Source organism: Ahaetulla prasina, chromosome 2 (genome assembly GCF_028640845.1).
Source record: "Ahaetulla prasina isolate Xishuangbanna chromosome 2, ASM2864084v1, whole genome shotgun sequence".
Classification (NCBI taxonomy): Eukaryota; Metazoa; Chordata; class Lepidosauria; order Squamata; family Colubridae; genus Ahaetulla; species Ahaetulla prasina.
Genome location: NC_080540.1, coordinates 269593981 through 269620472, shown reverse-complemented (window position 1 = coordinate 269620472; position 26492 = coordinate 269593981). Strand labels below are relative to the sequence as shown.

Genomic DNA, 26492 nt, shown 5'->3' with positions numbered 1-26492 from the left:
GGATCGTGGCAGGGTCAGTCGGTAGGCTACCGGGTTGATGACTGCCTCGACAGGGAACGGGCCGATGAATCGGTGGTCCAACTTCTTTACCGGGCGGTCGGACGGGAGGTGTTTGGTGGAGAGCCACACCGGTCTCCAACTGCCAGCGGGGGCGTTGCCCGTCGGGAGCGGTCGGCGGACCGTTTGTAGTCCTCCTTTGCCCGATTCAGCTGCTGGCGTACCAACTGTTGGACCGCATGCAATTCCGTCAGGAAGGTCTGCGTTTCGGGAACAGGAGGGTCCGGTGGTGCCAGAGGAAGAGCCGCGGATGGTACCCCACATTGGCAAAGAACGGGTCATCTGAGTAGAGGTGTGCTGAGAGTTGTTAAAAGCAAACTCCGCCAGGGACAGGTAGTCGGCCCAGTTGTCCTGTTGCTGGTTGATGAAGCAACGGAGATACTGTTCCAGTATACCGATGACCTTCTCTGTACCCCCGTCGGTCTCCGGATGGTGCGATGACGACAGACATACCTGCACCTCCAACGCGGCCATCAGGCTCTTCCAGAAGCGGGCTGTGAACTGAACTCCAGCGGTCCGAAACCACCCTGTCCGGTAGACCATGGAGGCGGAAGATGTGCTGCAGAAAGAGGCGGGCGTTTTGCGGCTGTGGGCAGTCCGCGGCATGGGATGAAGTGTGCCATCTTGGTGAGCATGTCCACCACCACCAGCACCGTGGTGAACCCAGAGGACGGCGGCAGGTCTGTCAGGAAATCCATAGAGATCGCCCCAGGGTCTGTCGGGTGTCGGCAAGGGCTGGAGGAGCCGGGAGGGCCCCGTGGCGGTCTTGGCTTGCCGGCACGGTACGCAGGATGTCACGTAGGCATGTATATCATGCCGCACTGGGCCACCAAAAGGTCCGTGTCACCAGGTGGAGGGTCTTGAAGAACCCAAAATGTCCTGCTGCAGGGTTGTCGTGGCACTGGGTCATGACGAGGGCTCGGAGTGGTCCTGTGGGCACATATAATCGCCCAAACTTGAGTAAGTCCTCCTCCAAGGTCCAAGGAGACGTGGGGCCCACCTCCGCTCTCCTTTGCTGCGACCAGGCGTCCTGGCGCTGCGCCTCGCACCTGGGCCCGCAAGTCCACTGGCTCCCGTGCTGCGGCCAAGGCTTCTGCCGGCAGCACTGTCCGTGGAGGAAGGGGTCCTTGGCGCAGAGGTACTCTGGCTTGGGACAGGGCATCCGCCCTCCGGTTGTGACCGCTGGGAATGTAGGTCACGCGGAAGTTGAACCGGGCAAAAAACAACGACCACCGGATCTGCCGCTGGTTCAACTTCCGAGCTGTGGTGAGGTGCTCGAGATTCCGATGGTCCGCTCGACCTCCACCTGATGTCGGGCCCCTCCAGATGGTGTCGCCAAGCCTCGAATGCAGCCTTGATAGCCAGCAACTCTTTTCCCAGATAGTGTAGTTGCGCTCGGAAGGTTGAGTTTCCGGGAGTAGTAGCGCAGGAAAAAGTGTGCCACCATTCGTCGGAGCCTGTAGCAGCACCGCTCCCAGAGCCACATTGGAAGCGTCCGTTTCCACCACAAAAGGCCGGAGCGGGTCGGGATGCCTCAGGACGGGTTCCGTGACGAAGGCTTTCTTGAGGGCTGTGAATGCTTCTTGCTGTGGGGGACCCCACCGAATGCAACCTTCTTCCTGAGGAGCTGGGTAAGTGGAGCTGTCAGTGTGGCGAAGCCGGGATGAAGGTCCGGTAGTAGTTGGCGAAGCCCAGTAGGCGCTGAACATCCTTCACCCGACGAGGGCTTCCCAGCTACACAAAGCTTCTACTTTACATGGGTCCATGGCTATGCCCTCGGGCGAGATGATATGCCGAGGAATTCTATGGAAGTCCGGAAGAAGACGATTTCTCCAGCTTCGCATTGAGTTGTTGCTCCATAGCGTTGCAGAACCAGACTGACGTGTCGAAGGTGGCTTTCCTGGACCGGGAGTAAATCAGGATGTCGTCGAGGTAGATAACCACGAACCGATCCAACATGTCTCGGAACACGTCGTTCATGAAGTGCTGAAAAACGGCGGGAGCATTGGTCAACCCAAATGGCATGACAGTGTATTCGTAGTGTCCGTATCGGGTGCCGAATGCCGTCTTCCATTCGTCTCCTTCTCGTATCCGCACCAGGTTGTAGGCCCCCCGGAGATCGAGCTTGGTGAAGATCGTGGCCTCCGCAACCTTTCCAGTAGCTCCGGGATGAGCGGCAGGGGTAGCGATTCCGCACCGTAATGGCGTTTAGCCGGCGGTAATCACAGCATAGGCGCAAGTCCCTGTCTTCTTCTTCACAAAGAGGACCGGGGCCGAGAGAGGGACTTTGAAGGCGGATGAACCCTCGGGCCAGGTTTTTGTCCAGGAAGTCCCTGAGGCGGCCAACTCGGGCTCCGACATGGAATACAGGCGTCCCACAGGCAGTGGTGCGTTGGGCAGAAGGTCCACGGGCAATCGAGGGCCGATGCGGGGGTAGTCGGTCCGCCTCCTTCTCGCTGAACACGTCGGCGAAGTCCGTCAGCTCAGGAGGCAAGGTGATGGCAGCGGTGGGGACGTTCTGGCCGGCACAGGTGTGGCGGATGTGATCGACGCACTGCAGACTCGGGAAAGAGATGGCGTTCTGCGACCAGGCCACCTGAGGATCGTGGGTCCGAAGCCAGGCCAACCCAAGGACCAAGGGAAAATGAAGGTCCGCCGTGACATAAAACTGGATCGCCTCCTCATGGTCCCCAATAGCCAGGCGCAAAGGCTGGGTGGCGAATTTAATGGGGCGGACACCAGTTCTCGCCCATCAATTGTCTCTACCCGCATCGGAGGGTCCACGGAACCACGGGACCGCAAACTGGGTCACAAAGGCCTGGTCCATAAAGTTTGTTGTGGCCCTGAGTCCACCAGCGCATGCGCCTGGAGCCCGTCCGACTGGTTCCCCAACCATATCCGTGTGTCCAGAATCAGATGCCGAGGGGCCCAGAGTCTACTTCCATAGCGTCCAGTGGGGCTTAATGCGTGCCCGACCTAGGGTTTCCCGAGGTCGGGCCTGCTCCGCTTCGATTGGTCACGCTGTGATTCGGGGACGGCGTCGTGCCCGCCGCTTTCTGGGGCAAGAAGCGGCGGCGGCCGGGCTCCCACAGTACAGGCACAATCCCCTTGGCGCCTCGGTTCCGCTCCTGGGCTGTTAGGCGAGGTCTGGCCGCTCCCAACTCCATGGGCTCTTCCGCAGCGGTTACAAAACGTGGGGCGACCCTGGGTGCTGGTGGTGCAGGAAGTGGGGTGCAGATGTCGACGGAGGGTCCCGGGGTGCGACGGGACGGTCGCCGTTGCAGACGGGCATCGAGGCGGAGACAAAGGGCACCAAGTTGTCGAGGGTCCGCGGCGCCTCCACGCGGCCAGCTCGTCTTGCAATTCCTCTGAGAGTCCCTCCTGAACGTCCACCAGCGCTGCATCATTCCAGTCAGAGTCCTGGCACAAAAGACGAAATTCGCGATGTACTCCTGCAGGGGCGTTTCCCTTGACGGAGTTCCTTAAGGCGCCTGGTTGCCGTCAGCATTCGAACGGGTCCTCATACATGGTGCGAGGTGCTGCCAAAACGCTGTTGGTCCGCCAGCAGGGGCTGTCCTGGAGCAAGAGGCGTGGCCCATCGAGCAGCCGAGCCGGAAAGAAGGTTAATCACGAAGGCCACCTTAGCCCGGTCGTCTGGGAAATCCTCTGGCCTCATAGCCATGTAGAGCTGGCACTGTCCCAAGAAGGTCGGGAACATCTCAGGCTGCCCAGAAAACTTATCCGGCACGGTTAACGGGCACTGCGGCGAGGAGGAGGTGGGAGGATGGGGGGCTGCAGGCACATTCCTGGCAGCAAGTTGGCCTGCCAAGTGAGCCACTTGCTGCTGGAGCTGTTGATTAGCCGCTGTAGCTGCTCTAACTGCTGCTGTACCTGCTGCTGATCCATCTTTGGTGGAAGATGTTTTAGTCAGGTCTTGGACAAAATGTTCTGTTTCCCTTCCCCCAATACTCCCAGCAAAGAGTCCGTCAGAGGCCTTCCTTTTTTTTTCCTTTTATTTACATAGATACATGTCCTGGCCACGTCTACCCACGGGCCTGCCAAGTTTCTGGAGATAACGAGGAAATTATAGATAAGGCCAGAATTACTCACGAATATATTCTTCCCTCCATGAATTAGCTCGCGCCAAATTCATTGCTTTGTCCAAGACAAAAAACCAGGAAGTCCCGCCTCCTATTTATAGTCTCTGCAGATGTCACTGCATGACAATTATGACTTGGCTTTGTCCCAACTCTTCCGCTGCTGCGCACGCCGATCAAGCCTTCGTAATCTTGCGTCCCTCCAAAACTGTTCTTGGGGCGTTGCCAAATCAGAAGAAGGCCCGGGAGAATCAGGCCTTGCCGGCCCCTCCCTTTGAGTGGGTGCCAGGGAGGGAGAGGGCTCAAGAGAAGCAGGGCTTGCCAGGTCTTCTCCCTCATTTTCTGAATCATCCGAGTCCAGGAGTCTGGGTCCAGGAACCTGGGTCACAACACATACCTCAATTAATACAAAATATAAAATATAGCTGTAAAATATAAAAACGTGCATTTTACATAAGTGTCTGTTATGAAGTTCTGAAGTTTATCTGCACCAAATTATACTCTTGTAGTTCCACAAATCTGACTAATGCAAAGAATGAAAATATGCATTTAAAGCTCCACAGATTGTTTTCTAAGGAAAATGTATATATCAAGTTACACCCATCCATTTGAACATGGCGTTTAAAAGATATTTAAGCCAAAGGCATGTGTGTGGGGCAATAGCAAACCTTGAATTTGGCTGAATTAAATTTAACATAATGTAACATAATTAAATGTACTTCATGTGCATTTATATATTTCCCTATCCTTGCAAATCTTGTGGAGCTGTATAGAGCCTTTAAGCTACCTAAAAGGTAAAGGTAAAGGTTCCCCTCATACATATGTGCTAGTTGTTTCCCACTCTAGAAGGCGGTGCTCATCTCCGTTTCAAAGCCAAAGAGCCAATGCTGTCTGAAGATGTCTCCGTGGTCATGTGGCCAGCACGACTAAATGCCAAAGGCGCACGGAATGCTGTTGCCTTCCCACCAAAGGTGGTCCCTATTTTTCTACTTGCTTTTTTTACATGCTTTCGAACTGCTAGGTTGGCAGAAGCTGGGACAAGTAACAGAAGCTCACCCCGTTATGCAGCAGTAGGGATTCGAACCGCTGAACTGCCCAACCTTTCGATCTACAAGCTCAGCGTCTTAGCCCCTGAGCCACCACATCCCTATTTTAAGCTACTTGCTAAAGTCTTATCTTTTTGCTCCATGAAGAAGAGAGATTGTGCTACAATATACTCATTTAGTAACAGAAGAGATAGAAGAAATTTATAAGGAACTTTGACAGCACTCTACTTCTTTGTTCAACTATAAAATCTTAGAATATCTGTTATCTTACCTAAGCATGCGACAACGATGTTGAGTAAGCCTTTTAGAAGCATCTGAAATATCGGTTACATTTTCACTGCTCCAAAGTCTCTCACCAACAGCACTTGCCCTTGGCCTGGAATTACAAGGCCAATGCAATTTTAAGTATTTTTTTTTAAAAAAATCAAATGGTTAGTAATTGTTTAAAAATAATAGGACAGTACCTGCAGCATTTAAAAGCTTTTACCCACTTGCTCTCCAAATGGAATGTGTACCTTTTGCTTAGCCAAACTGAATTACAAGATTTCAGGTACAGCATTATAAAAAAAATGTCACTCTGGCTTATGGGTTCAGTGAAAGTTGAATGAAAGTTCAATATCACTTTCAGAATATAGTTGTATCTAAGTTCTTTTATACAAGTCAGGTTTAAATTAGGAAAATAGGCATTGGTTTTAGATTCTGTATCAGGTGGGTTTCAGCAGGTTCTGACCAGTTCTGGAGAACTGGTAGTGGAAATTTTGAGTAGTTCGGAGAACTGGTAGTAAAATTCTGACTGGCCCGCCCCATCTATTCTCTGCCTCCCAAGTCCCAGTTTATTGGGAAGACATGGGGATTTTGCAATAACTTTTCCCTGGATTGGGGAGGGAATGGAGATTTTACAATATCCTTCCCCTGCCACGCCCACCAAGCCATGCCAAGCCCACCAAGCCACAACCACAGAACCGGTAGTAAAAAAATTCGAAGCCCACCACTGTTCTGTATATATTTTGTTACGAGTAAGCAAACACAAAACCTTACATTTAAATCAAATGGGATTTAAATGTTCCCTGTGATAGAATGGTACCATGAAGCTGACTGAATGTTCTGGATCAGGGGTGTCAAACCTGGTCACATCACAGGCCGTATCGTGATGTATTGGGATTGTTTTTTCACTCATTGGGTGAGGGTGGGCGTAGCCTCAACAGGCTGTACCCGGCCCACGGGCCATATGTTTGACATGCCTGTTCTGGATGGTGCTGGAGAATACTAGATTCAGCATGTAGTCCATAAACTGGCCATAACTGTGTGCCTTTTTGTATAAAAGAAGTTAGATTTGCCTCTGATTTTGTAATGTCTCCTATCTGTAAAAGCAGTTTCTTATATTGAGCTCATTAGTGCTTCCTGTAAGGGCAAATACAGGTAATCCTCTAATTATAGAGGATTTATGTTGCTAAGCAATTTATGTTGCTAAGCAAGACAGTTGTTATGACCTTCTTTGTTTGCAGTATGAGGATCCAAGTCTGGAAGTTAAGATACATTCCAAAACCAGGAAAAGTAAGGTTTATGTTCTGTGAGTTGGCTTCTCCTATTGACTTTGCCTGTTGGAAGCTTGAAAATGGTTAGCACGTGCGACAATGATGTTGAGAAAGTCTTATAAGCATCTGAAATGTTGGTTGCATTTTCAGTGCTCCAAACTCAAACAGCATTTGCCATTTGCCCGTGGCCTGGAATGACAAAGGGATACTGCGACTATCATATGTTGGTTGCCAAGCAACATGTCTGTGAGGATGCTATAAGAGTAGTAAGTGTGAAAACAGCTTTAAATTATTTTTTTCAGTACCACTGTAACTGAACGGTTGAAAAACAAATGGTTGTAAGTTGAGAGCCTACCTATTCATAAGGAAGAGGAATAAAAAACAAATGGAAAATAGAGATTTGCAATTCTCTGATGCAAGGAAAGTACATACACACATTTTTAATTTCCATTTTAAAGCAGAAACACAAAAGATGAGATGCTTAAATTTATGAAAGGAAAAACAAGCTAGGTAAATGATGATGTGTACCAGAGTCTTGGTGTAAGATTAGTTGCATCCACATATTCTCCCCAAAGACAAGCCTCTCCACCAAGCACCAGCTCCTTCTGTGATTTGCTTCCTATGTTTAAAGGGATAAAAAAAGCATTTGTTCATTTCCTATTTGCCATTGAAAAGAGTGTTCAAAATGCAATCTTAATGTAAATTAAACAAGGGTTGGTAATTATTTAAATTGAAGAGGATGATTAAAACAAACCATGGAATGTGATGGGTTCATATACAGGTAGTCCTCGACTTACAACAGTTAATTTAGTGACTTCAAAGTACATCACTGAAAAAAGTGACTTATGACCATTTTTCACACAACCGTTGCAGCATCTCCATGCTCAACATGATCAAAATTTGAATGCTTGGCAACTGGTTATATTTATGACAGTTGCATGTCCCGGGGTCATGTGATCCCCTTTTGCAACCTTTGCAATGGGGAAGCCGGATTCACTTAACAACTAACTTAACTGCAGTGATTTAATTAACTGGCAAGAAAGATTGTAAAATGGGGCAAAACTCACATAACTGTTTCACTTAGCGACAGAAATTTGAGGTTCAGTTGTGGTTGTAAGTCAAGGGCTACCTGAACTCCGTTTTTTCTTAGGCTACAAAAATTAAAACCTCACACAACCAGCAAAAATGAAACATTCCTGTAATCTAGTGTAAGAAAACACATGAATTTGAGCACTAGTTTATTTAAATGGGAATATACCACTCACGCACTGGAATCCAAAGATATTAAAAATGTCAAACTCCCACAGAAAAAAAGGAAATGTAAACTATTGACAAACCAAAAAAGTTCAGTGGTTCAACACTGTAGTAGCTTTTCCAGTCCTCGCCATAACTGATGAGGTCTAGGTACCAAGGTGCAGCAAGGATTGCCTGATGCCCTTGTTTTGTTATTCTTGCTAGTTCAAGTTGATACAAAAATTTCTTCCACACTTCAACTATTGTGTCTTGCTGCAGCTGAAAAGACAGAAAATTATAGGGTGGTGTTTGTTTGTTTTTTGGGTGGGGGGAACAGCATGCATATGATTCATTCCAGCATGACATGGTATTTGAACAATTCTAAAAATTCAGGACAACGTACTATATTTATAGCCCATCTTTTCCTCAGAACCCATAACAATTACCCCTTAATTTTATTTTACAGTATTCTTATCTATGAGAAGTACGTTGGACTGAGAGAATGACTAGCTCATAGTTGCCCAATGAGTTTGCAGGAGGGATCTCAACATAATTTTTACCAGTCCAAATCTTTCAGTCTAGCTACTATACTGTGATGGTTTGTCTTTCTGAACTTTTCTAAATACATGCAGAAAAATATCACATCAAAACGGCCAAAGATAGGATTATCTTTATGTCCCATATCACACTAATCCTACTGGCTCCATATCATTTTCTAACATTCAAACATTCCTGTCATACACAAAGGATGTTGAGAGACAGATAGAAATTTTCCAGGGATGTGTTTAAACAGAAATTAGGACATATCACATTGAAGCACAAACTGGTTTATGGAGCATCATTGAATTAGGTACCTAGTAAGGCCATTACTATGAAGTAATGGGGAAGGGCTACAAAGATAACGAAGTTCTAGGGGGGAAAACCAAAGGCAACATTCTGTAAATAGTGTCAACATTCTGTAAAAAAACATTTTTTTCCCTCCCAAAAGGGACTTTCTTTTAAAAAACTTTTCTAACCCTCTGTTTGCCCCTCGGTATATTTTCCCAGCTTATCATCAATTTTTGGTCTTTTAAATTGGTTCTCCAACCGTGGCAGCTCTAAGATTTGTGGACTTCAACTCCCAGAATTCCCCAGCAGCATAGTTGGGAGTTGAAGTCCACAAGTTTTAAAGTTGCCAAGATTGGGTATCCCTGTTTTAAATGTTTCACAGCTTAGTTGATATTTAAGCACACTAGAAGATATTGAATAATAGAAGGGACCTAGATGGACAGAAACTTTTGGACCACAAGTGGACCTCCAAAGAATGAAGTCCCATGCCATATAGTGTTTTATAGGCGACAACCAGCACCTTGAATTGCAATTGGAAGCAAACTGGCAATCTGTAGGTTACTGGGCATTGATGACACATGAACATATTGAAGTACACTCGTTACTGCCCATGCTGCTATATTTTGGACCAGCTCCAAGGGCAACTCCATATCAGGTGCATTGCAATAGTTCAATAATGAATAAGCATATGAATAACCTTCCATTTTGGGAATGAGTGCAACAGGTACACAATATGAATCTGTGTGCAAAGGCTCTCCTGGGCACAAATGCCATCTGTTCTCTGAGCAATAGTTATGAGTCCAGGAGGACCCCCAAGTTGCACTTAGAATAGTACTGTCTGATCAAAAAATCCAAATTCAGTCAGAATAGCCACAATCACTGAGTCTTGGCAGGACTGAGCCTGACTTTGTTCTGCCCTGTCCAGACCTGAAGAGCATCCAGATATTGGATCACGACACTGACAGCATCACTTGGGCAGCCTGGGGTCAAGATGTACAATTGAATAACATTTGGGTACTGAAATCAGGCCCCAAACCAATGGATGAAATGACTGAACAATTTCATATAGATATTGAACAGGAGGGTAAGAGCATTAAGTCTTGTTGCACCATACAATTGGTATAATTGTACCATACAATTATCATACACTAAGTGTGATTCTGTTTAAACTATTTAAATTCTGTTTAAATTATGAAGTGCCTAGACTAAATCAATAATGTTTGGACCTCTTTAACTACAAAGCAACCTGCTTGTCCAGACTATTAACACTTTAGCAGCATCAAGACTAGAAGAGAAGCAACAACAAGAAACAGAGAATAGAGAGAGCCAACCAAGAGAGGATGTTGGGAAACAACAATACAGAAAAAGAAAGAAATTCTTCAACTAATTCTTTTTTGGCTCACTTTGCTCTGTTCACCTACTCTCTGTCTCCTTTGAAATCCTGACTAGCCTCCCCAGTCAAGACTTGAGAAGTAGCTGGAAACTATTCTGTTCACTCTGGTTTCTATTTTAGTTCCTTTTGAAGCTTACGTATATGTTTAACTCGTGATATGCCTGATGCACAATAATATCCAGAATGATTATTCAATAATTCAGGAATTGTAGTCCTAATGCATTTGGAGGGTATGAGATTGGAAAAGTCTGGATTATAATATTTTGAAGGTTGTTTTTTTCTCAGCTTTGGACAGAAGCAGCAATTGCCCTGGTCTTACTCATTTTACATTTGTTAAACCTTTCTTGATTTTATAAATGAATAAAAGGGATATTCAGTTCTGCATATGTTTTCTGGTATATTTTTGCAGATGGGAACTACTCTCAAAATTATGATGGGACAGTTCACATAATTTCTCAGACATTACCTTTGCTCCATCATCAAATACTTCCTGCCAGATTATGGATTTCTTGTTAAGAGAAGTCACTATTTCCAGTATTCTAGGTACAAAACAAAACACTCATGTAGTTGACACACATTCAATTGTATGTTCCCCTGTCAAACATACAAGTTCAGCCAGGTAATCTTGGGCCTCTGTGGCTCAGACTGGTAAGACAGTCTGTTATTAACAGCAGCTGCTTGCAATTACTGCAGGATCAAGCCCCACCAGGCCCAAGCTTGACTCAGCCTTCCATCCTTTATAAGGTAGGTAAAATGAGGACCCAGATTTTTAGGGCAATAAGTTGACTTTGTATATAATATACAAATAGATGAAGACTATTGCTTGACATAGTGTAAGCCGCCCTGAGTCTTCGGAGAAGGGCGGGATATAAATGCAAAAAAAAGAAAAAAGAACAGTTACTTCCTCTCAGACCTAGGAAGGAGGCAATGGCAACCACATCTGAAAAACCTTGCTAAACTGCAGGGATTTATCCAGGCAGTCTCTGAGAATCAAACATGATTGAACAGAAGAAATATATATATATTTAAAGAAATCTGTCATCTTTTGGTCTTGTGGCAACAGCTAGCTAATCTTGGCTGCTTTTCATAGAGTTAAAGGGCCATGTGCAGCCCTCCTGAGCTCCATTTTTGCTGGCAGAGGCACCACGAGCGGGTCCTGCACTGTTTCCAGGGTGGCCCTGCAGGCCAGATCTAAACATCCCTTGAGTTTGACACACCTGGTCTAAACAGTACGTTTTCCTCATCTTTTAAAACAAACCATTTGTGTTACTATTCCAATCTGTCAGTCCTTCAAGTTAGACCAGGCCAGTAAGCAAATACTCCAAGAAATATGTGAACTCAATTTGTTGAAATAGGCTATATATAAGAACAGAATCTTGAAAACCTGAGACTAGTTTCTCTTCTCTTGCCTCTGTCTTCAAATGTACTAGATCAGGGGTCTCCAACCTTGGTCCCTTTAAGACTTGTGAACTTCAACTCCCAGAGTTCCTCAGCCAGCTTTGCTGGCTGAGTGATTCTGGGAATTAAAAGTCCACAAGTCTTAAAGGGACCAAGGTTGGAGACCCCTGTACTAGATATAGAACTGAGCCAAATGTTCTACTCTATCTTCTTTGTCTTCTGCAGACTCTAACCCCATATTCTCCATCTCTTCCAGGATAGAAAATGGACAACAAAAAGGAGAATAAAAAAAATAAAATTCCAGGCCACAGCCAATAACATGGATCCCAGATCATACTGCTAAAATTAGGCAGGTAAACTACTGGTTTTCAGCAGCATCCTGTTTTCTTTTGCTATGTTGCAAAAGTACCCTTTCAAGCTCTCAAAATATTACTTATACCCACTCCAGTGACATTGTTATGTCATTCATTCCAATCCCTGCAAAGCTCAGCTGGAAGAAACTAGCCTACCACTAGCCTTTAGGAAGTTTCCCTAGCAGCAGTATAAATACAATTTAGGGGATTAAAGCAATCAATAAAAGAAGCTCCAAGTATATGAAGTAATCTTTCTGAAAAAGAAACACACTCACTTTTCAACATAATAGGATTGCAGTTTAGAATACCAAAACCCAAATCCTTTCTTTTTCATGAACTCAGTTACATCAGGATTGGAATTCCTAAGAAAGAAAGAAAAACAAAAGCAACAAATTACATTTCTTATAGTACTAAAGTAGCAATAGCATAGAGTGGATTTTGCATTCTAATGTTCTTTTTAATCACATATGAGTCGGGATCTAAACAAAATAATGCTGATGTAAAGAATGCCTTCTCTAACTTGTGTCATAGCATTATTTTTTGCTTTGCTTTGCTGGCTGAGGAATTCTGAGAGTTGAAGTCCACAGGTCTTCAAGTTGCCAAGGATGGAGACCCCTGCTATACAATACAATAACCCTGTTATTGTAAGTTTTTTATTCTACCCTCCCAAATATTTCAGTTTGTTTTTCAATTGAATTGTACAGCTTCTGTTATATTAAATGTGGGAAATATTCTGAAGTGATTTATCTTGGCTCAATTTTTTTACATCTTAAAAACCTGTCATTTTAACTGGGTGTATAGACTTTCTATATCCATTTAAATATTTTGGTAATGTAAAATTGTACATTTTGGATTCTATTAGGAAGAAATACTTTGAAATATTCTGTATTCAGGAAAGTATATCCATCTCATTAAAGCTACTGCCTGTTTCTAAGTCATATGGCTGCACTGGAAGTCTTCCTTCAGTACCTGTGTAATCCTGGATACTGACAGGGCTACATTAATGAGATGCAGTTAAATGCTGCACTTATACTACTAGATTTTCTACAATATCTCTTCTTAATCAAGTCTGGAGAATTGTATAATGCTAGTATCTGTTTAGTTTTCTTGTTACACCATACCAACAACTGAAGTCCACTTCATCTCCTCCTAAGTGGATATAGTCATCGGGAAATACAGTGCCAACTTCTTCAAATAATTTCATAATGAAATCATAAGTTGCATTCAAAATGGGGTTTATAGGTCCATAAGAGCCACTCGGATGTTTTCCACTGTAGCAGGGTGTGAGGATATCTTTTTTTCAGTATATAAAGCAAAGACAAAAATAAAACAAAAATGTATGCTATTTTATTCTACATAAACTTGCATTTCTTACATTCATTTTAAAAGCGTTTCCAAGAACTTAAATGCTTTTTTTCTTTGTAATGGCCCAGAACATAATCCTTTAAAGTAGAATACGATTACTGGCTAAGTGTCAGATTTGGAAAATAATTCCAAATTCATAAAAGCTTTGTATTCACATATGATTTAGCTATTTATTGAGTACTTTTGTCCTGAATTCAATTTATTTCCATTTTCTGAATCACTTAATGATAATTGCCAACATTGGCAGCAACATGTATCATAGAAATTACCTTGTTAAACCTCTAGAATTAACAATCTTTTGTTGGCTGGATGGTTGTAATACTTTTTGGAGGACAGGTCAAAGGCAACAGTAAATCAGGGCATGGATACAAGTAGAGAGCCTTATACCAATAAGGCTGGTTGTTTAATGTTCTTATTGGGTAAGGGGGAATGATTAGGAATATTTATTTTTAAAACTATGTTAATCTTATTTAATGGCTCATGCCACAGTTTATATGTGTTCCTGCTTCAAAATGACAGGGAAGCATTACACGCTAAGAGTTTCCAGAAATGATCAGAAAGCGTTGAACTGGGCTGCCTGCCAGGATCACAGGTCAATTATCCTGAGTAGCTTAATACTGCAGTCCCAAATCCAGTCTAAACATCTGGGTGACTGTGCAACCACAATTTATTAAATTTGTATGCTGCCCAAATAGAAAATAAATAAAAGTAGTTGAAACCTTACCTACTCTCTTTATTAGAAGGTATTTAAAATCTAAACAGATCTGAATTATATGTAGTCAGGCATATGTAACAATGTAAATTAAATTTAAATAATATTTAATAATAAATATGTATTTGTATTTAGCTACCAATCTTCCTTTTTGCTTTTTGATTCCTATTGTAAGCATATAGTATTTTTAGTTCACCTTTCAGAATGATACCCATTTTACCTTTTCTCCAAGACTGAGTATGTCCTGGTGTGTCAAATTCTGGAATAACTCTAATCCCTCGTAACCGAGCATATTCTATGACATTATGGACATCCTTGGGAGTATAAACATGGTTGGGAGTATAAGCACCCTGTGGAAATAAACAAGAGGTAGCATTTTTTTCTCAATACTCCAGGAAAATGTCAGCAAGTGAGAAGAGTGGTTAAATCTAAGAGCAGCATCATATTACTACAATCAAGCACTAGGATATAATCCAAATACAAGTTATTTTTTTGAATGAAATTAAGCACAAACCGTTTGCATCTTTTACTGATGATCAGTACTTTGAGTAATACTAAGTAAAAGTGACCTATCCAAGATCATATTCTTTGAAATCCTAGGAGAAATTAATTTTGCTTCCCTATGTATTATTTTTCTTTTTTAAAAAAAATAATTTTTATTAAACTTTTAACTTTTAAAAACAAAATAAAGAAAAATACAACAAAAAACAAAAACACATTAAAAACACATAACAGACATAACATTACATCATATATTATTTTACAGTTTGCCCTATCGACATAAATATATATTCTCTGTTCTTATTCAATCAATCCTCTACATGCTTATATTTACATTGGTATCTATTTACCAATCTGTCCTTATCTGGTTAACACAATTCAGTGGTTTACACTTCCTAATTTTAACTTAATTAGGTTAACATTCCAATTTATTATTTTGATTTCTTTTTTCTAACCAATCATATAATTTATTCCACACTTTGTAGTATTCCAACTCTTCCCTTTCCTTAATTTCTAGCATCATCTTGTCCATTTCTGCACACTGTAAGATTTTTCAGATTATTATTTCCTCTCCTGGAACATGGTTTTGTTTCCATCCATATGCGACAGCGATCCTTGCTGCTGTTAATATATGAAGTATTAGGTATTGCAAAGATTTATCTATTTTTGGGTTAATTATTCCTAATAATAGAGTTGGGTAATTCCCTCTAGCCAATTTTTAATTTTTTGCCAATTTTTTTTTTATTTTGGGGCACATCCACCACATATGGTAGTATGTGCCTAGCTTGTATCCACATCTCCAACAATTTGGTGGTAAATTTGGGAACATTTTGGCCAATCTCACTGGTGCCAAATGCCATCTATGAAACATTTTATACAAATGTTCTTTATAAGCTACTGCCATTGTTAATTTATAATTTCTATCCCACAATTTGTTTCACTTTTCTAATTCTATATTATGCCCGAACTTTTTTGCCCAGCAGATCATCATTTCTTTTACTGTTTCATCTTCCGTTTTGTATTTTAAGAGAAAATTGTAAATTTTTGTGATCATTCCCCCCCCCCCATCCTAATAGAATTTTGTCTCTATCCAATTGTTCTCTATGTATGCCATATTGCTCCTGATCTTTTTTGAATCTGGTTTTTATTGTAGAAATGGCCACCATTCCACGTTTAATCCTTGTTTCAAGTCTTGAATTAATTTTAATTCCCCTTTTTCATTGAGTAGCTCTGCATTTTACTCAAATCCGTGGTATTTGGGTGTAATATTGCTTCCATAGTTGATAGCCAAACTGGGACTTTTGTAGAATGGTCCTTCTTAATTTTCTCCCAAACTTGTAAAAGGGCATTTCTTCATAAGTGTCTCTGAAAATATGTATGGTATTTATTTTTCCCAGCCCAGAGAAAACTGTGCCAACCAATCTGGAGATCATGGCCTTCTATCGTTAGTACTCGTTTAATTTCTATCAGTAATGTCCTTCCTTCTTTGTCTGCGAACAATCGTTTAGGCCTTAGCCATTCCTTTATGTATGCTGCTGTTCCCCGTTTTTTGGATTTGGCTAATGATGTAAAGAACTTTCCTAGCTTGGAGGCTTCCAAGATACAACTTTTTTCCTTTTGTATGTGCACTTCCTGTAGGCATATGATATCCATATTTAATTTTTGTACCTTAGTTATTGTCTGTCTTCTTTTTATAGGTGAATTTAATCAGTTTATGTTAACTGAAAACAAATTCAGCTCTTCTTCCATCTTGCTACTTATTAGTCGGTCTTGCTTCTCTTGTCTCCTTTTGGTGCCTCGTCTGTACTCCTTCTCTTTCTTGGGGTCCCTATTTTGTTGCCACTCTCAGTTCTTGGTCTGTCTCGATTTCCTCTGTCAGGTATTCCTCTTGGCTCTTTAATTCAAGTTCCTCCCTGCTGTCCGATTCTTCTCCAAAACATTGTTCATAGAACTCCTGGGCTTTGTCGACCATGTCTACTCTTAATTTTTTATCCCCCCAGGATATTAACATTCCTTCAGGGACTAACCAACGAAACATAATTCTTTGTTTTATTAATTTTGAGAAGAGGAACTGATAATTCCTTCTTTTATCTCGAACCCTTTTCGATAGTTGTTTTAGTATAATAATTTCCTTTCCCTTATAAATTACTTGTTCTTCTATAAATTTCATCTTGTACTGATTTTTTTGTGAACCTTAAGTGAACTTCATGAGGAAGCCTGTATCGTCACGTATAGCTGGTATGTATGTACACGATATGCTTCATCAATATTATTTTGGATTTCCTGTTTATTCATTTGCATCGACTCCACCAACACTTCCGTCATGAGGTTACAAAGGTCTTCTTCTTTATTTTCTTTTACGTTCTGGAATCTTAAGTAGAAATAAGATCTTTCTAACTCTAAATGGATTATCGTCTCTTCCATCTCTCTGTTTATTGCTATTAATTTCTCTGCCGTATCTTCCAGTTTCTTTTTGGTTTGTTCTATTCTTGCTTCTACCTGTTTAATTCTTTGCTCGTTTTTTGCTATTGTTTCTTGAATCTTTTCCATCTTATCATCCAATTTTTTAATGTCTCCTTTCATTTCTTCATGGTTGTTAGTCACTGAGTCCTGGGTTTTCATCATTACTTCCTGAATCATGTTTAATGCTATTTGTATATTCTGCAGTATTGGGACTGATCCTGGTTTCTCAGAATTTAGCATATCTGTTATTAATTTTTGTCCTGCAGGAGAGGCTGTTCCTGGGGTTGCTTTCTTAACTGTTTTCGTAACTGTGGATGTGTTTGACATTTTGAGTACTTGAAAGAAATTGCTCCACCGTACCATACAGAGTTTAATCCTATATTATAAAAAGGTCTAGCTTTTATCTCTACCAAGATTATACTAAATGACATGACATGACATAGAATTTTATTGGCCAAGTGTGATTGGACACACAAGGAATTTGTCTTGGTGCATATGCTCTCAGTGTACATAAAAGAAAAGATACGTTCATCAAGGTACAACATTTACAACACAATTGATGATCAATATATCAATATAAATCATAAGGATTGCCAGCAACAAGTTATAGTCATACAGTCATAAGTGGAAAGAGATTGGTGATGGGAACTATGAAACGATTAATAGTAGTGCAGATTCAGTAAATAGTCTGACAGTGTTGAGGGAATTATTTGTTTAGCAGAGTGATGGCCTTTGGGGAAAAACTGTTCTTGTGTCTAGTTGTTCTGGTGTGCAGTGCTCTATAGCGTCGTTTTGAGGGTAGGAGTTGAAACAGTTTATGTCCAGGATGCGAGGGATCTGCAAATATTTTCACGGCCCTCTTCTTGATTCGTGCAGTATACAGGTCCTCAATGGAAGGCAGGTTGGTAGCAATTATTTTTTCTGCAGTTCTAATTATCCTCTGAAGTCTGTGTTTTTCTTGTTGGGTTGCAGAACCGAACCAGACAGTTATAGAGGTGCAAATGACAGACTCAATAATTCCTCTGTAGAATTGGATCAGCAGCTCCTTGGGCAGTTTGAGCTTACTGAGTTGGCGCAGAAAGAACATTCTTTGTTGTCCTTTTTTAATGATGTTTTTGATGTTAGCTGTCCATTTGAGATCTTGCGATATGATAGAACCCAGAAATTTGAAGGTTTCTAATGTTGATACTATGTTGTCAAGTATTGTGAGAGGTGGAAGTATGGAAGGGTTTTTCCTAAAGTCTACCACCATTTCTACGGTTTTGAGTGTGTTCAGTTCCAGATTGTTTTGGTTGCACCACAAGGCTAGTCGTTCGACCTCTCGTCTATATGCGGATTCGTCATTGTCTCGAATGAGACCAATCACTGTTGTGTCATCTGCGAACTTCAGTAGCTTAACAGATGGATCATTGGAGATGCAGTCATTGGTATACAGAGAGAAGAGAAGTGGGGAGAGCACACAGCCTTGGGGGGGTCCCTGTGCTAATTGTACAGGTATTTGATGTGATCTTGCTTAGCTTCACCTGCTGCTTCCTGTTTGTTAGGAAGCTTGTGATCCACTTACAAGTCTGTTCCGGTACCTGTAGCTGGTTTAGCTTAGTTAGAAGAATGTCTGGAATGATGGTATTGAATGCTGAACTAAAGTCTACAAAAAGGACCCTTGCATAGGTCTTTGGAGACTCAAGATGTTGTAGGATGTAGTGCAGAGCCATATTAACAGCATCATCTGTTGATCTATTTGCTCGGTATGCAAATTGCAAGGGGTCTAACAGCGGATCCATGATGGTTTTCAGGTAGGAAAGCACTAGCCTTTCAAAGGTTTTCATGACTACAGATGTTAAAGCAACTGGTCTGTAGTCATTCAGTTCCTTGATGGTGGGCTTCTTCGGCACTGGGATGATGGTAGAGCGTTTGAAGCAAGAAGGAACATAACACATCTCTAGTGATTTATTGAAAATATGGGTGAAGATGGGGGCCAATTGGTCAGCACAGACTTTTAAGCAAGAAAGAGTTATCTTGTCTGGGCCTGGAGCTTTTCCTGGCTTTTGTCTGAATAAAATGCAAATGTAATCTAATCAAATGTAAAATCTGTTTACTATTAATATACCAATCAACTATTATATACAGCACTATTTTTTTCTATTTTTGTCTATTTGAAATCAAACATACAATATCCTAAATTAATCCTAAATTAATATCTTAAATCAATCCAGTTTAACAATATAAATATAATAAACAAAGAAACAGGACCAATTCTATAGTCAATTTATAAATCTATAAAAAAGAAAGTATTTTATAACTAAATATAGGTATATAAAAAAAGAGAGGGGGGAAACAATTAATATATTAGAATCTATTCACTAAAAGGTATAGAAATATATTAATATATAAAAGATATAAAAGATAGTCAATTGATTATAATTAAATCCCACTCCAGAGTTATCACCCTAGTAATCAGGTTTTTTTTCTTTCCTTAATCTTTATGCTTTCTAAATTCACTGCTACTTGACGTTCTCCAAGATGGGAAATGGTTGCTATCAATAAACTGCACAGTCACTGTCCCTTCTCACAGCTTCTTCGTCTCTCTCTCTTTTTTTTCCTTTCCAAGAACAATCTGTTGTTCCTTTGCTCTCAGTATAAATCCCACACTATTGTCTCTATTACAGCAAATCTCCCAGTCTTTAAATAAGGCAGTCTTTCAGATCACCATTCACAATACACAAATACTTTCACTCTCGGTCCATTCGATACTGTCTCTTTCTGCTTACTTTCCCCCCCCCCTTTTCCACTCCCACCGCTTAGGCGCTGCTTTTCACACTTTGGGAGCTCACTCAGCCACTTCTTGGCAGATTTCTTCAGCTTAGAGAAGTAGTACGGTGTCCTATTTTTGTTTAAACTTTTACCGCGGATACTTCCTGCTGTTTATCACTCTTTCACTTCCTTGCCATTTGCTCGGCCGTCACGCCTCTGGACCTAGCCAAAGGAGCAGCTGGTCTCTTCTGTGTCAGATTTCAGGGAATCCACCCTCCACGACGAGGGATCACCCTTCACCCCGCCTCCAAGTGTTCCCTTTTCTTTTGCTGTCCTCTACAGGGTCCAACTTTACCGTTGCCAGTCTCCAGACACAAAAAAATCGGGCAAAAAGAATGGAGTCCCGTCTTTTTACACCACACCAGCATGACGCCACCCCAGAAGCTCCCTATACATTATTTTTCTGAGTGACTATGCATATATTGAGGGACTGGCAAATGACTTTTATGGATGAAAAACTGAGCATGGTTGCAGTATCTCTGAAGATCTAGCCCATGAAACATGAAGTTGGTAATTGAAAAAGGCAGGAAAGAAGATGGCTTTGTGTATTCTTTATAGAGTTATTTTTATGCTTTCTAGGATACCATTGTGTTAATAGGAATAAATCTGCTGCTCTGCCATTGACATAATCCATGTCAAATAAAAAACTGTTACAACCAAAGGCCAGCACCAAAACAGCACAAACAGATAAAAAGAAAGACAAACAATACCGTAAATATAGAAGTAATTGAGTCTTCAGGAAGCATCATATACCAATTCATAGAACTTGGTGACATTGTAAGTCACCCGGAGGTCCTTACTAGCTAAGAGGAATACTGAACACTTCATAGTAATCTTTTGACCACCTTGGCATTATTACTAAAAAAAAGGAGAAATTAAATGTTGGCCTAAGGCCAAATAAAATCTACAGTGCAAAATCGCATTGTAATAAGGAACCAGGTGGTAGGTTATAGGAGTTCTGAGATACCTGTCTAATAGCAGGGCAGGGAGAAGAACATTGCAACATTTAGAAGAGACTTTTGTGTAAAGATAAGATTCAAAGTAAACTGGAGTTCTAAATCCAAAAGGCATTGTATAATCAGTTCTTTGGTCTGTCTCATCATCATCGTTGTTGTTGTTTTTATTTAGATTTTTAACTTGCCTTTTTTTGTCAACTCAAGACGGCAAACATATCTAATACATGGCTGGTCTCAATTGCCATTGTTAACTGAGGACTACCTATAAACTTTCTCAATGAGCCGCGGTGGTGCAGTGGTTAGAGTGCAGTACTGCAGGCTACTTCTGCTGATCACTGGCTGCCAGCAGTTTGGCAGATCGAATCTCACCAGGCTCAAGGTTGACTCAGCCTTCCATCCTTCCAAGGTGGGTAAAATGAGGACCCAGATTGTTGGGGGGAATTATGCTGACTCTGTAAACTGCTTAGAGAGGACTGGAAAGCATTATGAAGCGGCCTAAGTCTAAATGCTATTGCTATTACATTTTATTATAGCCTTTTCACTGAAAGTTTAGTGAATAGCATAAACATTCAAAATGGTGTACTTGAACTAAGAAAGTTTTAATTATGCTGACTGTGATTGTTTTATATTATTCTTTATCTGTATCTTAGTTTTAGGATTTTTATGTTATTTGATGCTAGTCAAGCATCAAAATAATGTAATTTCAATTCACTTCAGTAAACTACAAATCATCTACTCTGTTGGAACATTACCCTGAATTACTATTTCAGATTTCACAGGTTGGAAGTGTTCAGATATGTTAGCTCACCACTACCAGTCAATATGGTGGCCCTGCCTAATATAACTGAAGTTATGTGAGAAATAGGACTCTGAATTTTATTTTTTAAATACTTGCCACATGATTCCACATGTTCTTACTTACTTGGGCATTCAATTCTGGAAAAGTGGTACTTTCATAAGGAAATGAAGGGTCATCTACAATGTGCCAATGCAGGACGTTGAACTTGTTAAAGGCCATGGCATCCTGTGTTAGGAAAGACAAGATGGTATTTTAGTGACATGCTCTACATCCAAAAATTAATTTATATACGTGGGAATTTAAAATCTGATTTTTACCATGCTCTCAATGAGAACAATCTCATCACTGTTTGTATAATTACTAAATTATTTCTAGGACTGAGAGAACTCAATGGAAGAAAGCTTTACATACAAATACTATAAATTTTTACAAGATATTTAATTTTATGTAACTTATTTCAACAAGCTGTCACAAAAACCAAATATAATGACTTAAACAAGATAGCTGCCAAAGAAGGTATTTATCACAGAGCTTTCCACATGTTGCCGAAATGCATAGGCATATATTGACTACGTAGATGTCTTTACAGTGTAAAATTTAGGCCTTAAGCATGTTCCTCAAAACTACATTAAGGCAGAACCCCAAAAAAGCAAAAACAGATTGTTCTGTAGATAACAGAAAGAGGTGAAGAACAATGTTAAAAGGGCAAATCACAATTTCACACATTATGTCAGTATCAAAGTAACCACACGAGTTATGCTGCAAAGTAAGAAACAAAGCAGGAAATGCTAGCTTCCTGTCAGAAGAAGAAGGCAAGATGTCTAAACTGCTTTTTTTTTTGCACATCTGTATGAACCAATAACTGATCAAGGCTGAGATGATGTATGTTTCCGTGTTTTTCCGAGTATAAGAATGCTTGTTTGTCCTTAAGGAAATTGTCCAGGTTTGGCTTTGGCCATATCAATTTGGACCTATTTTGTTTGCACAGACAAAATACAACTATCTTTGATTCTGAGATTTTGGGTCTTGTTATTTCCTGCAACAACGTGAGTTCTTGTCTGCATGTTTGGGTCCCGCTGATTAGGGATTGCTGTCTGGTGGGACCATGAATAAAGATCTTCTCAGTGGTGGCTCCTTCTTAATGAAAATCATTCCCCCTGAGGTACAGTTAGCCCTCAACCTGCTGCTTTATTGTAAGATAAATGTGGTTTTGTCAGCAGGCCTGGGTTAATGGGAAGAGGATATTTAGGCCAGCAGGTTCTCCCTGCTCAGTGAAGAAATCTAAATTAATAGATTCAATCAAGTTCTTCCTATTATTCTAAAGAACCTGCCTTCTGTAACTAAACACATTCTGCATCCTGTAGTCTGAATGAAAAAGAAGAGATCTTCTGCTATTTCCCCACCCCTTTCCCCTTTTCTCATAGGCATTTTCTTGTATTTTATTATTCAGTCAAATTTGTTCTTACATTGAAAGTACCGGTATGGAGCCAGCTATTTCATGCCATGGCCTCTTTTCATTGGCCTTTTTCCTTTGCCAAATTCCAATAGCTATTCACTCTTTAGTTTTCTAGGTCATCCTTTCACTGAATGAAAACCCGTCTATGGATCTTGGATTTTGCCTTCAGACCGTTATGTGCAAAATGGTTTTACTGGTACATCTTGTTCATGTTGCCCAGAATTTTAGGCTTTGTTATTAGCATTCTAAAAGGGTGGCATTAGCATTTTTAACATGGAAGTTGAAGCCTCTTCTCTAATTTTAAAAAAGCCCATTTTTCTCTTCTCAGCCAAGTCCATTTTATTTGGTCTGTGAGAACTTGGTTTTTCAGCAACTATACAATAAAAAGTGCATTCTGGAAGACCTGGGATACACATGCCAGTATTAAGAATCAAACTCGACTGGGAAAGGAAATTTATGTAACCCATAAATTTGAGGCTTGAGCAATAGAAAACATTGATTCTACATAACATTTTACAAGTGGCAGATTTATGGGCTGCAAAGTCCCTTTCCCAATCAAGTTTTAATTCCTGAGTTTTGCGTGAATTTCAAAGCAAAACATTATAATTTCTTCAAATGGATGCCATTTACATTGTCAGTAGAAAAGCCACTCTTAAAGATAATTTGTTATCCAAATCTGTTATTAGACATGTAGAAAAGAGTGTTCTCTATTATTACCAAGCTATGGAATCTGTTCCCTTTGAAGCTGTACTCAGTCTCCAATCTTTCTGCTTTCTTTAATTACTCAATAGGTTATAATCTGATTTAAATTAGGGATAGTTCTTGATTTACAATCCCAATTGGGACCAGAATTTTCATCGCTAAGTGATGCATTTTTAAAGGGAGATGTCACATGACCACACAGTGATCAAAATCCCACCTTTTCTGGTTGCCATCATAATTCTAGACATGGGATTTGTTAAGCAGAGGGAATCCCAGGTAAGGAGCTCAGGGGTAGGGCCTGGGAGCCTTGTGCAGACCACATGTAAATGGGGAGAGTGCGGCAGTGTGGTATGAATACAGAGAAGCCGGGAAAGAATATGCTGTGGCTCAGGAGATTCTTGGTGTCACATGGCTCTAGAGTTGCAACAAGTCTCTGAGCTACAGCACAATTCAAAGCTGCAGTCATCCTGGGAAATCTCATCTGGCCCAGCACACCACAGCCTGGGAAGCCTCAGCCACCACAGCCCATCCCAGCACCACAGTGCAGCATGCCTCATCTGTGTACCCTACACTCCACAGGCTCTTCCATGCCTCGCTAACCTTTGCCGTTTTCCTCTTGCTGTTGGTGAGGCACCCACAGCCTGGCCCTATTGTAAGAGAGGAAGTTGTTGGCCATGCTCGGACTTTTCCCTGAGGCCACTTGTTTGCTTCATTATCATGATCCTTTGGAAAATTTGTGTGTTTTTTTCCTGAAGCATCATGAGAAAAGGGCATCTGCCATTCTCTAAATCAGCGGTTCTCAACCTGTGGGTCGGGACCCCTTTGGGGGTCGAATAACGATTTGCCAGGGGTCGCCTAAGACCATCAGAAATATGGGAAGTATACTTGTGAGTTGAAGAATCGCGCTCCAATGGTTGACTCCACAAGCCAGCTTCAGGCTCTTCAAATCGCTAGCCGAATTCGGCTTCAGGCGCGATGAATTAAAAAAGAGAGAAATCTTTGCTCTGATGTCTCCCTCTCAAGCCAGCTGTAATCACTCCCAATCGCTAGCCTAATCTGGCTTCAGGCGCGATAAACTTAATAGGGGAGAGTCTCCGCTTTAATGCCTCCGTCCTCAAGGCAATCGCAAGCAGTTCAGATCACTAGCCAATACGGCTTCAGGCACGATAAATTCAAAACGAAAATAATTTTATGGTTGGGGGTCGCCACATCGTAGGGAATTGTATTAAAGGGGTCACCACATCATGGGGAATTGTATTAAAGGGGTCGCAGCACTATAAAGGTTGAGAACCATTGCTCTAAATAGTGCATATGTTCCCACAAGACCTGGGGAAGACCTCAAAAGCTTTCTCTGAAAACTTTTGAAGCATTGAGAGAGTGGGGCAAACTGTTTGGAACGATGTGCCCGATTTGAAGAATTGAGAATGAGTTCCCAAACCATAGGTTCATGTGCGCTGCCAAGTGCCTAAATTTTGATCACATGATCATAGGGGTGATACTACAGCTGTAACTTCATTCAGTGGTGTAGTAACTTTGAATAGTCACTGAACAAATGGTCATAAATTGAAGGGTACAAGTACTTAAGTTTTTCTAAAATTATTAACCACACAGAATGCACTCTGGGAAGGTAGGCAAGACATAAATTGAATAAGGAATAACAACAGTAAATATTATAATGGAAGCCTTAAGTCAAAACTCACCCACAACATGCAGAGATTGATACATCTATCTTACTCATTTATAGTAAGAAACTCGTTTTATATGTCTACTAGAATCTTCTAGTAGATGGATGGCAACTACAGCTTCATATACCAAGCTGACTCAGCATATAATCTGGATCACTTACCAAATTAGTTTGAATAACTTTCAGTGGCAGGAAATGTCGTGATGTATCAAGCAAGATTCCTCGATATGCAAATCTTGGAAAGTCACTTATGACAGACTCATTAACAAAATACTGTTGAAACAAACAAAAGAGCCATATGCATGTGAGGAATGTGGTAGATAATCAGATTTGACTTTTGTGTTAAGATACATTTATTCAGGTGTTAAGCTTCACTTTCTAGCATATAAAAGTTATCAATATCTTGCAATGCATTTAGCCATAGATTTGAAAAATTATGTATTTATGTAAAGAAATTACTACTATTCCTTCTCTTTGGAAAGGCTATATTTTATTACCTGCAAACAAAACATTAATGTATATATTATATTCAAATATAAATACTGCTTATGTAAACTTCAATAAAATATTGGCATACAGTTCCAAAGATTATAAGCAAATAAATAATTTGCAATTGTGCCTTCTGCTTATTTTTGACTCTATGCCTTGCCTTCCTCCAGTTATTATCCCAAATTTTTTGGGACAGCAACTCCTATCATAACCAAGTTGATATAGTCACATGGTGAAAGTTTTCCCAACAATCAGCCAAATAAAGGACTCTCAGTTTAGTCCTGCTAAAATATAAGTAATAAATAATAGACCAGAGAATATTGGAAACTCAAGGTTGAAATGATATATTATAGATAGGTAGGCAAATAGATAGGTAGATACACTGTAGATAAAATTACTAAATAGAGTTAATAGAATTTCAGCAGAAAAATTACAGGGCATTCAGAAAGTATTCAGATCCCCTTCACTTTTGTCAATTTTGTTATGCTGCAGACTAAGTCATTAAAATTCATTTTTTTCTCATTAATCTATACTCAGTACCCCATAATGACAAAGTGAAAACAAAATTTTAGACCTGAAAATGGCTCTCCACTGATGGAGCTTGAGTAGATTTG

General features: G+C 41.0%; 2 protein-coding genes across 3 annotated transcripts in view; one reads left to right on the top strand and one right to left on the bottom strand.

Moving 5' to 3' along the window:
* The window catches only part of GFM2 (GTP dependent ribosome recycling factor mitochondrial 2), a 34127-nt gene extending 21950 nt beyond the window's left edge, over positions 1-12177 (top strand). The window contains exon 20 of the mRNA XM_058169172.1: positions 11844-12177. Coding sequence (XP_058025155.1) covers positions 11844-11930 — 87 coding nt within the window. The 3' untranslated portion in view covers positions 11931-12177. The remainder of the gene's footprint in view (positions 1-11843) is intronic.
* HEXB (hexosaminidase subunit beta) overlaps positions 1-26492 on the bottom strand; it is a 69785-nt gene that overhangs the window by 1389 nt on the left and 41904 nt on the right. For both annotated transcript variants that reach the window (XM_058169184.1, XM_058169183.1), the window contains exons 5-13: positions 25552-25662; positions 21671-21772; positions 14238-14367; positions 13062-13233; positions 12216-12302; positions 10656-10728; positions 8073-8247; positions 7264-7354; positions 5472-5576 (exon numbers count right to left, since the gene is read on the bottom strand). In XM_058169184.1, coding sequence (XP_058025167.1) covers positions 5472-5576; positions 7264-7354; positions 8073-8247; positions 10656-10728; positions 12216-12302; positions 13062-13233; positions 14238-14367; positions 21671-21772; positions 25552-25662 — 1046 coding nt within the window. The remainder of the gene's footprint in view (positions 1-5471; positions 5577-7263; positions 7355-8072; positions 8248-10655; positions 10729-12215; positions 12303-13061; positions 13234-14237; positions 14368-21670; positions 21773-25551; positions 25663-26492) is intronic.